This window comes from Conger conger, chromosome 2 (assembly GCF_963514075.1).
Source record: "Conger conger chromosome 2, fConCon1.1, whole genome shotgun sequence".
Taxonomy (NCBI): domain Eukaryota; kingdom Metazoa; phylum Chordata; class Actinopteri; order Anguilliformes; family Congridae; genus Conger; species Conger conger.
The window spans coordinates 87,339,285-87,351,003 of NC_083761.1; the positions used below are offsets into that span (position 1 = coordinate 87,339,285).

At 49.9% G+C, this 11,719-nt stretch overlaps 1 protein-coding gene across 3 annotated transcripts in view; it reads left to right on the plus strand.

Moving 5' to 3' along the window:
• mafgb (v-maf avian musculoaponeurotic fibrosarcoma oncogene homolog Gb) overlaps positions 1 to 10,867 on the plus strand; it is a 22,857-nt gene extending 11,990 nt beyond the window's left edge. For 2 of the 3 annotated variants that reach the window (XM_061232727.1, XM_061232728.1), the window contains exons 2-3: positions 3,954 to 4,020; positions 10,412 to 10,867. In XM_061232727.1, the coding sequence (XP_061088711.1) occupies positions 3,985 to 4,020; positions 10,412 to 10,867 (492 nt within the window). In that variant the 5' untranslated portion in view covers positions 3,954 to 3,984. Of the gene's footprint in view, positions 1 to 3,146; positions 3,545 to 3,953; positions 4,021 to 10,411 lie in introns of those variants that run through there. The other variant, XM_061232726.1, reaches the window with a different exon arrangement.
• Positions 10,868 to 11,719: the final 852 nt, after the last annotated feature.

The following is an 11,719-nucleotide window of genomic DNA, read 5'->3' on the forward strand; positions in this document are numbered from 1 at the left end:
CCAATAACTCTGACCCCAAAAACTCCACACCCAAAAACTCCACACCCAATAATACCCAATAACTCTAAACCCAATAACTCCACAGCCAATAACTCTAAACCCAATAACCCCTCCCTTAAACTGAGGATGACCCCTCCCCCAAACTGATAACCCCTCCCTCAAACTGATGATAAGACCATTGGGTCTATCCACACACTGGAACAGAGCCTTAACAGATACCAGACCATGGGGCCCATCCACACACTGGAACAGTGCCTTAACAGATACCAGACCATGGGGCCCATCCACACACTGGAACAGAGCCTTAACAGATACCAGACCATGGGGTCCATCCACACACTGGAACAGAGCCTTAAGATAAGATATATACTTTATTGAACCAGACGGGGTAGTTTCTCCTCTGCAATTGGCCCATCCTAGTTACTTTGGAGCTGCCACAGTGACTGGGACCCACAAGGTCGCTGGTTCGATCCCCAGTGTAGCCACAATAATATCCGCACAGCTGTTGGGTCCTTGAGCAAGGCCCTTAACCCTGCATTGCTCCGGGGAGAATTGTCTCCTGCTTTGTCTAATCAACTGTACGTCGCTCTGGATAAGAGCGTCTGCCAAAATGTAATGTAATGTAATGTAATGTAATGAATGTCTTTGAGTGTTGGAGGGAACGAGAGTTCCCGGAGTAAACCCACACCGGCACGGGGGAGAACATGCGACACATGGAAACGCCATGCAGAGAGGAGGCTGGCCTGCACCTGTGTGCGTTATGACACCTAGTACCGAAGACCCAAATTAGCATAGCACATTTCAATGGCACCTTTTAAATGATATGCAGCGTTATTTGGAACAGCGCGAAGGAAGTGGACTCATCTTCTGCCGTCCGGGCAAAAAGGAAGTCGAGTTTCATCCCCCTCTCCCCCTGCTCACTTATTGTGCTTGAGCAGTGAAATTGTGTGCGACTAGAAATGTATTTACCGCTGTTTTATGCTGACCTAAGATGGTCTGGGGTGGGGGAGGGAGGGAGGGAGGGAGGGAGGGAGGGGGGGGGGGGGTCTCAAAGATTTAGTGAACTCGTCCACGTTCCCTGCGCTATCTCCCGGGGAAAAGAGACCAAATTAACCTGCAAGGTTTGCTGCAGGAAAAACCTTGCTGTGTCGTTCAAAAAAAGGAGAAAAAAGTGTGGAGAGAACCTGAGCAGGAGGCCCTGACGGAGCACTTTTTTCTGCTGGTGTTCGGAGATTCGTCATCAGGACCTGAAACGGGAAAATGTTTTTTTCCCCCGCTTCTAATACCGCCGATCTTGTTTTCTTGCTGCCAGAAATCACCCCCCCCCCCCCCCCCCCCCCCCCCCTCCAGTCTTATTGGGTGCTCTGGATAACTGCCATCTCCCCCCACCTGAGAGTTGTTATCTGTTTATAAACGGATTCCGTCTCCGTCGTATCTGTTCCCCGACTGTCATTAGCGGCAGATTTTTAATTCACAGTTAAGCGGCGTGTGGCGTGCGCCACTTGTTTTAATCATTTAGTCCCGCGCGGCGGGGGGGGGCACGCGTTACATCAGCGGAATCCGTTTAAGGGGGGTGGGGGATGTGGGGTGGGGGGGGCATCGCTACGGGCGTCTGTAGCCTCGTGCCGCGGGGAGGGGCTTTCAGAGCGCAGACGGACGGGACACTGTTTGGATCCGCAGTGTCCTGTTCCTCACACTCACACACACACACACTCACACACACACACACACACTCACACACACACTCACACACACACACACACACTCACTCACTCACACACACACACACACTCTCACACACACACACACACACACACACTCTCACAGGATTCTTGCCTGTATCTTTGAGGGGAGGGGGGTCAGGGTCTCTCTTTCATGTTGATAAATACTGATGATTAGTAGTCAGCAGGACGATGTATGCAGTATGCAGCTGGAAAATCTTCCTTAAAACACCTCTTCCAAAAAACCCAGCAAGCGACCGTGGCCTGGCGGAGCTCCAGAGTGGCAGATCGCTAACGGCCAGCATGGGGACCCCCGCTCCCGCTCCCGCCGGCCGGCCGGGCAGCCAGGCAGGGTGATGACTCTGTGCTTTTTCTATTTTTATTTTTTTCCACACTTTTGTGTCGGTTCAGCTTTTACAACTTTTATTTAATTGGAAACTTGGTTGTGGTCAGATTATGGCTTTTCTCTGCTTGTCTCCTGACCCCCCCCCCCCCTTAGCCAAGTTACTCTTCTCCTCCTAATGTGTTGAGGATGCACTTTCAACACCTCGCCTCATCTTCTGCGCCCTCTCTTTCTCTCCTCTCTCTTTCCCCCACTATCCCCCACTCTTTCTCCCTTCTCTCTCTCCCTCTCTCTCCCCCTTTCTCCCCCCGTCTTCCTCTCTCTCTGTGCTCAGCAGTTAGTTGTCCTGTGGGTGTGCTGCTGCTGTGTGTTGTATGGGTGTCAGCATTCTTCCAGGCGATTCATAAAAATTCAGCGTGCGCCTGCAAAAGACGTCCCCCACCCCCCTGGACCCCGATCCCCCCCAGTCATACCCTTGTCCCTCCCTCTCTCCCTCCCTGTCCCTGTGTGTGTGTGTGTGTGTGTGAGAGAGAGAGAGAGAGAGAGAGAGAGAGAGAGACAGGGAGCATGTGTGTGTGTGTGTGTGTGTGTGTGTGTGTGTGTGTGAAAGAGAGACAGGGAGCGTGTGTGTGTGTGTGTGTGTGTGAGAGAGAGAGAGACAGGGAGCATGTGTGTGTGTGTGTGTGTGTGAGAGAGACAGGGAGGGTGTGTATGTATGTGAGAGAGAGACAGGGAGCGTGTGTGAGTGACTGGGTGGGGTAGGGCTGAAGGAGGGGGATTCAGTGCATTCTTTGCAATTTTCTTTCTTACATTTTATGAATATGTATTTCAGATAGAATAGTTCTGGCTGAAGAATATGTCCTTGGTTCAGCCAGATTCGCTTTTGTGGGGGTTTCTGGGAGGGAAGCGGGCTGGGACAGATCTTCTGTGGAATTCGAAAGGTCCTGAAAAGGACACTTGGGGAACCCCTGTGCAGCCCTGGGCCTCAGTGTGATGGCATCCACAGCGTTGAGTGTTACAGCGTTGAGTCAGAGGTGGAGCCCCTCGCCCCTAGCCAATGGGGAACGCGTTTGTGTCGCTATGGAGACGGCGACCAAGGTTGTGTCATCAGGAGGCACTGCCGCGGCGACCTGCTCTACAAGCCTTTGCTCTCCTGCTCTCCACCACGTTTTCACTCGTGAACTAGCCGAGCTAGCCCTGCTGCACCTGCCAGTCTTAGTGTTGAGTGGACAGTGTTTCGGGCGGGGGCCCATCAGATCTTGCTGGTTTTCCACACACACACGCGCACTAATGCACAGACAGATGAGCGTGTATGCCGTACACACGAACACACACACACACACACCTCCTGTATGTGGCCTGTGTTTCTGCACTCAGTCCTCGGCAGAGGAAATCATGGCTAGATGTGTTTGTTTTCACAGACCTGGCAGAACACCACCAGTGTACCACCCAGAAACCAGCAGGAAACAGGAAGATGGAGGTTTTTATGTTTTTAAGCTCACTCTTAACGGATTAAGGTTTTTATGTTTAGAGACACAGCCCAGTCCATAGAGAGTGGGTGAATGATTGGTGATGGGTGGATTGTTAATTTAGCGTTTTTAACAGTGGGGTTAGTTCTTAACTGTCTCGGTGAGGGTCAGTCCTGTCCCGGGGCTTGTGTGACGTTGGCTGATTTTGTTGCTTTGATTAACCTCCAGTCTACAGCTCCATAATCGCTGCTTCTCCCTGCAGTGAAAGAGTCTGCTGTGTTGTGTTATGGTAAGATTATTTTTTACAGTGTCTTAAACTGTTTGCATTGTCTTGAGATGTCGCTCTCTCTTCCTACCCCCTCCCACTCTCTCCCCTCTCCCCCTCTTTCTCTCCCTCCCTCTCACCCTCTCCACACACAGGCCTGCTGGTTCACGGGGGGTAAGGGTTGGCATGACGACCACAAACAAGGGAAGTAAAGCCCTGAAGGTGAGCTACTGGCCCCTCCCATCTCTCTGTGTCCTATTGGGTGATTCTCTGGCCCCTCCCATCTCTCTGTGTCCTATTGGGTGATTATCTGGCCCCTCCCATCTATCTGTGTCCTATTGGATGATTATCTGGCCCCTCCCATCTCTCTGTGTCCTATTGGGTGATTATCTGGCCCCTCCCATCTCTCTGTGTCCTATTGGGTGATCATCTGGCCCCTCCCATCTCTCTGTGTCCTATTGGGTGATTATCTGGCCCCTCCCATCACTCTGTGTCCTATTGGGTGATTATCTGGCCCCTCCCATCACTCTGTGTCCTATTGGGGGATTCATTGGCTCATCACCATGGCAACAGTAGTTGTATTTCACTGTGAACTGGATGTTCTCCTCTGTGTGTGCGGCACAGACATTAAAATGATTATCGATGAGAATTCTAGTTTTAGAATTATGTCAGTTGTTGTCAGTAATAATTCACTGATTCCTGTAATGAAGGACCTTTGATACATAGATCTTAGAGTCATTTCCTCTTTTGGTGAAGGATTAAAGTGATGAATGTTGAGTAAAGTAGTTAATGTTGAGTTGAGTGGTAAATGTAAAGTGGTAAATGTACAGTAAAACAAGAAATGTTTCAAAGTGGTGAATGTATGAAGTGGGAAAGGTGCAGTAACAGGGTGGATGTGGATGAGATGTAAAGTGGGAAAGGTGCAGTAACAGGGTGGATGTGGATGAGGTGTAAAGTGGTAGAGGTGCAGTAACAGGGTGGATGAGGTGTAAAGTGGTGAAGGTGCAGTAACAGAGTGGATGTGGATGAGGTGTAAAGTGGGAAAGGTGCAGTAACAGGGTGGATGTGGATGAGGTGTAAAGTGGGAAAGGTGCAGTAACAGGGTGGATGTGGATGAGGTGTAAAGTGGTAAAGGTGCAGTAACAGGGTGGATGTGGATGAGGTGTAAAGTGGGAAAGGTGCAGTAACAGGGTGGATGTGGATGAGGTGTAAAGTGGTAAAGGTGCAGTAACAGGGTGGATATGGATGAGGTGAAAAGTGGTAAAGGTGCAGTAACAGGGTGGATGTGAATGAGGTGTAAAGTGGTAAAGGTGCAGTAACAGGGTGGATGTGGATGAGGTGTAAAGTGGTAGAGGTGCAGTAAAAGGGTGGATGAGGTGTAAAGTGGTAAAGGTGCAGTAACAGGGTGGATGTGGATGAGGTGTAAAGTGGGAAAGGTGCAGTAACAGGATGGATGAGGTGTAAAGTGGGAAAGGTGCAGTAACAGGGTGGATGTGGATGAGGTGTAAAGTGGTAAAGGTGCAGTAACAGGGTGGATGAGGTGTAAAGTGGGAAAGGTGCAGTAACAGGGTGGATGTGGATGAGGTGTAAAGTGGTAAAGGTGCAGTAACAGGGTGGATGTGAATGAGGTGTAAAGTGGGAAAGGTGCAGTAACAGGGTGGATGTGGATGAGGTGTAAAGTGGTAGAGGTGCAGTAACAGGGTGGATATGGATGAGGTGAAAAGTGGTAAAGGTGCAGTAACAGGGTGGATGTGAATGAGGTGTAAAGTGGTAAAGGTGCAGTAACAGGGTGGATGTGGATGAGGTGTAAAGTGGTAGAGGTGCAGTAACAAGGTGGATGAGGTGTAAAGTGGTAAAGGTGCAGTAACAGAGTGGATGTGGATGAGGTGTAAAGTGGGAAAGGTGCAGTAACAGGGTGGATGTGGATGAGGTGTAAAGTGGGAAAGGTGCAGTAACAGGGTGGATGTGAATGAGGTGTAAAGTGGTAAAGGTGCAGTAACAGGGTGGATGTGGATGAGGTGTAAAGTGGGAAAGGTGCAGTAACAGGATGGATGAGGTGTAAAGTGGGAAAGGTGCAGTAACAGGGTGGATGTGGATGAGGTGTAAAGTGGTAAAGGTGCAGTAACAGGGTGGATGAGGTGTAAAGTGGGAAAGGTGCAGTAACAGGGTGGATGTGGATGAGGTGTAAAGTGGTAAAGGTGCAGTAACAGGGTGGATGTGGATGAGGTGTAAAGTGGGAAAGGTGCAGTAACAGGGTGGATGTGGATGAGGTGTAAAGTGGTAAAGGTGCAGTAACAGGGTGGATGTGAATGAGGTGTAAAGTGGGAAAGGTGCAGTAACAGGGTGGATGTGGATGAGGTGTAAAGTGGGAAAGGTGCAGTAACAGGGTGGATGTGGATGAGGTGTAAAGTGGTAAAGGTGCAGTAACAGGGTGGATTTGAATGAGGTGTAAAGTGGTAAAGGTGCAGTAACAGGGTGGATGTGGATGAGGTGTAAAGTGGTAAATGTGCAGTAACAGGGTGGATGAGGTGTAACGTGGTAAAGGTGCAGTAACAGGGTGGATGTGAATGAGGTGTAAAGTGGTAAATGTGCAGTAACAGGGTGGATGTGGAGTGGATGAGGTGTAAAGTGGTAAAGGTGCAGTAACAGGGTGGATGTGAATGAGGTGTAAAGTGGTAAATGTGCAGTAACAGGGTGGATGTGGATGAGGTGTAAAGTGTAAAAGGTGCAGTAACAGGGTGGATGAGGTGTAAAGTGGTAAAGGTGCAGCAACAGGGTGGATGAGGTGTAAAGTGGTAAAGGTGCAGTAACAGGGTGGATGTGGATGAGGTGTAAAGTGGTAAAGGTGCAGTAACAGGGTGGATGTGGATTAGGTGTAAAGTGGTAAAGGTGCAGTAACAGGGTGGATGTGAATGAGGTGTAAAGTGGTAAAGGTGCAGTAACAGGGTGGATGTGGATGAGGTGTAAAGTGGTAAAGGTGCAGTAACAGGGTGGATGTGGATGAGGTGTAAAGTGGTAAAGGTGCAGTAACAGGGTGGATGAGGTGTAACGTGGTAAAGGTGCAGTAACAGGGTGGATGTGGATTAGGTGTAAAGTGGTAAAGGTGCAGTAACAGGGTGGATGTGAATGAGGTGTAAAGTGGTGAAGGTGCAGTAACAGGGTGGATGAGGTGTAACGTGGTAAAGGTGCAGTAACAGGGTGGATGTGAATGAGGTGTGAAGTGGTAAATGTGCAGTAACAGGGTGGATATGGATGAGGTGTAAAGTGGTAAAGGTGCAGTAACAGGGTGGATGTGAATGAGGTGTAAAGTGGTAAAGGTGCAGTAACAGGGTGGATGTGGATGAGGTGTAAAGTGGTAGAGGTGCAGTAACAGGGTGGGTGAGGTGTAAAGTGGTAAAGGTGCAGTAACAGAGTGGATGTGGATGAGGTGTAAAGTGGTAAAGGTGCAGTAACAGGGTGGATGTGGATGAGGTGTAAAGTGGTAAAGGTGCAGTAACAGGGTGGATGTGAATGAGGTGTAAAGTGGGAAAGGTGCAGTAACAGGGTGGATGTGGATGAGGTGTAAAGTGGGAAAGGTGCAGTAACAGGGTGGATGTGAATGAGGTGTAAAGTGTAAAGGTGCAGTAACAGGGTGGATGTGGATGAGGTGTAAAGTGGGAAAGGTGCAGTAACAGGATGGATGAGGTGTAAAGTGGGAAAGGTGCAGTAACAGGGTGGATTTGAATGAGGTGTAAAGTGGTAAAGGTGCAGTAACAGGGTGGATGTGGATGAGGTGTAAAGTGGTAAATGTGCAGTAACAGGGTGGATGAGGTGTAACGTGGTAAAGGTGCAGTAACAGGGTGGATGTGAATGAGGTGTAAAGTGGTAAATGTGCAGTAACAGGGTGGATGTGGAGTGGATGAGGTGTAAAGTGGTAAAGGTGCAGTAACAGGGTGGATGTGAATGAGGTGTAAAGTGGTAAATGTGCAGTAACAGGGTGGATGTGGATGAGGTGTAAAGTGTAAAAGGTGCAGTAACAGGGTGGATGAGGTGTAAAGTGGTAAAGGTGCAGCAACAGGGTGGATGAGGTGTAAAGTGGTAAAGGTGCAGTAACAGGGTGGATGTGGATGAGGTGTAAAGTGGTAAAGGTGCAGTAACAGGGTGGATGTGGATTAGGTGTAAAGTGGTAAAGGTGCAGTAACAGGGTGGATGTGAATGAGGTGTAAAGTGGTAAAGGTGCAGTAACAGGGTGGATGTGGATGAGGTGTAAAGTGGTAAAGGTGCAGTAACAGGGTGGATGTGGATGAGGTGTAAAGTGGTAAAGGTGCAGTAACAGGGTGGATGAGGTGTAACGTGGTAAAGGTGCAGTAACAGGGTGGATGTGGATTAGGTGTAAAGTGGTAAAGGTGCAGTAACAGGGTGGATGTGAATGAGGTGTAAAGTGGTGAAGGTGCAGTAACAGGGTGGATGAGGTGTAACGTGGTAAAGGTGCAGTAACAGGGTGGATGTGAATGAGGTGTGAAGTGGTAAATGTGCAGTAACAGGGTGGATATGGATGAGGTGTAAAGTGGTAAAGGTGCAGTAACAGGGTGGATGTGAATGAGGTGTAAAGTGGTAAAGGTGCAGTAACAGGGTGGATGTGGATGAGGTGTAAAGTGGTAGAGGTGCAGTAACAGGGTGGGTGAGGTGTAAAGTGGTAAAGGTGCAGTAACAGAGTGGATGTGGATGAGGTGTAAAGTGGTAAAGGTGCAGTAACAGGGTGGATGTGGATGAGGTGTAAAGTGGTAAAGGTGCAGTAACAGGGTGGATGTGAATGAGGTGTAAAGTGGGAAAGGTGCAGTAACAGGGTGGATGTGGATGAGGTGTAAAGTGGGAAAGGTGCAGTAACAGGGTGGATGTGAATGAGGTGTAAAGTGTAAAGGTGCAGTAACAGGGTGGATGTGGATGAGGTGTAAAGTGGGAAAGGTGCAGTAACAGGATGGATGAGGTGTAAAGTGGGAAAGGTGCAGTAACAGGGTGGATGTGGATGAGGTGTAAAGTGGTAAAGGTGCAGTAACAGGGTGGATGAGGTGTAAAGTGGGAAAGGTGCAGTAACAGGGTGGATGTGGATGAGGTGTAACGTGGTAAAGGTGCAGTAACAGGGTGGATGTGGATTAGGTGTAAAGTGGTAAAGGTGCAGTAACAGGGTGGATGTGAATGAGGTGTAAAGTGGTAAAGGTGCAGTAACAGGGTGGATGAGGTGTAACGTGGTAAAGGTGCAGTAACAGGGTGGATGTGAATGAGGTGTGAAGTGGTAAATGTGGAGTAACAGGGTGGATATGGATGAGGTGTAAAGTGGTAAAGGTGCAGTAACAGGGGGGATGTGAATGAGGTGTAAAGTGGTAAAGGTGCAGTAACAGGGTGGATGTGGATGAGGTGTAAAGTGGTAGAGGTGCAGTAACAGGGTGGATGAGGTGTAAAGTGGTAAAGGTGCAGTAACAGAGTGGATGTGGATGAGGTGTAAAGTGGGAAAGGTGCAGTAACAGGGTGGATGTGGATGAGGTGTAAAGTGGGAAAGGTGCAGTAACAGGGTGGATGTGGATGAGGTGTAAAGTGGGAAAGGTGCAGTAACAGGGTGGATGTGGATGAGGTGTAAAGTGGTAAAGGTGCAGTAACAGGGTGGATGAGGTGTAAAGTGGTAAAGGTGCAGTAACAGGGTGGATGTGGATGAGGTGTAAAGTGGTAAAGGTGCAGTAACAGGGTGGATGTGGATGAGGTGTAAAGTGGTAAAGGTGCAGTAACAGGGTGGATGAGGTGTAACGTGGTAAAGGTGCAGTAACAGGGTGGATGTGAATGAGGTGTAAAGTGGTAAAGGTGCAGCAACAGGGTGGATGAGGTGTAAAGTGGTAAAGGTGCAGTAACAGGGTGGATGTGGATTAGGTGTAAAGTGGTAAAGGTGCAGTAACAGGGTGGATGTGAATGAGGTGTAAAGTGGTAAAGGTGCAGTAACAGGGTGGATGAGGTGTAAAGTGGTAAAGGTACAGTAACAGGGTGGATGTGGATGAGGTGTAAAGTGGTAAAGGTGCAGTAACAGGGTGGATGTGGATGAGGTGTAAAGTGGTAAAGGTGCAGTAACAGGGTGGATGAGGTGTAAAGTGGTAAAGGTGCAGTAACAGGGTGGATGAGGTGTAAAGTGGTAAAGGTGCAGTAACAGGGTGGATGTGAATGAGGTGTAAAGTGGTAAAGGTGCAGTAACAGGGTGGGTGTGGATGATGTGTAAAGTGGTAAAGGTGCAGTAACAGGGTGGATGTGGATGAGGTGTAAAGTGGTAAAGGTGCAGTAACAGGGTGGATGAGGTGTAAAGTGGTAAAGGTGCAGTAACAGGGTGGATGTGGATGAGGTGTAAAGTGGTAAAGGTGCAGTAACAGGGTGGATGAGGTGTAAAGTGGTAAAGGTGCAGTAACAGGGTGGATGTGGATGAGGTGTAAAGTGGTCAAGGTGCAGTAACAGGGTGGATGTGGATGAGGTGTAAAGTGGTAAAGGTGCAGTAACAGGGTGGATGAGGTATACAGTGGTAAAGGTGCAGTAACAGGGTGGATGTGGATGAGGTGTAAAGTGGTAAAGGTGCAGTAACAGGGTGGATGTCGTGGTGCAGGTTAAGCGGGAGCCGGGAGAGAATGGGACCAGCCTGACGGACGATGAGCTGGTGAGCATGTCGGTGCGGGAGCTGAACCAGCACCTGCGCGGGCTGACCAAGGAGGAGATCCTGCAGCTGAAGCAGCGGCGCCGCACGCTGAAGAACCGCGGCTACGCCGCCAGCTGCCGGGTCAAGCGCGTCACGCAGAAGGAGGAGCTGGAGAAGCAGAAGGCCGAGCTCCAGCGCGAGGTGGAGAAGCTCGCCGACGAGAACGCCAGCATGCGGGTGGAGCTGGACGCGCTGCGCTCCAAGTACGAGGCCCTGCAGAGCTTCGCCCGGACTGTGGCCCGCGGCCCCGCCGTGGCCCCCGGCCGGGGCCCCATCGCCTCCGTCATCGGGCCCCTCATACCCGGGAAGGTGGCCGCCACCAGCGTCATCACCATCGTCAAGACCAAGACCGACGCCAGGTCTTAGTGTTAGGAGGGAGGGAGGGGGACGGAGAGGGGGAGAGGAAGAGAGAGAGGGGGAGAGAGGGAGGGAGAGAGAGAGGGGGAGAGAGAGGGGGAGAGAGAGAGGGGGAGAGAGGGAGGGAGAGAGAGAGGGGGAGAGAGGGAGGGAGAGAGAGTGGGAGAGGAAGAGAGAGGGGGACAGTGGGAGAGGGAGAAAGAGAGAGAGAGAATGGGAGAGAAAGAGAGAGAGGGGGAGAGAGTGGTAGAGAAAAAGAGTGGGAGAGAGAGAAAGATAGATTGGGAGAGGAAGGAAGAGAGAGAGATAGAGTGAGATGGGGAAGGAAACGCACACGGTCGGTCCAATATGAATGAAAACAGGGCTAAAAATCCTGACCTTTCACCTTTAAAATGTCTGACCCCAAACCCCTCCCCCCCCAGAAAAACAAAACAAAACAAAACAAAACACAAGTCTGATGATGAGAACAAAATTGGCCATTTGGTAACACAGACCAGTCCAGACAAAAAAAAAATACCGATGCAATGTTTGTGCTATGGTCGTTTGTTTTGTTTATTTGTTTAACGGTGTTGTTGGTGACATGGAGTTGAACGTGTCCCTGTTGTACTCTGTGTCCGTGATTCTCTGATGGATATCGTGTTGGGCTCCGTGTTGGGCTCCGTGTTCTGCGTTAGTCGTGTTTTTAGTCCGTGGCGGAGGGGGGCGGGATTCCCTGGCATTGCTCCAACCAATCAGTCCTGTCCTTCATCGCTCAGTCTGTGAGGGCTGACCAATCACAAAGCCACAAACAAACAAACACGCCCACTTCTCCGTGGAACAGTCTCATTCCTGCCCCTGATTGGACCCTTTACCTGTGTCGAA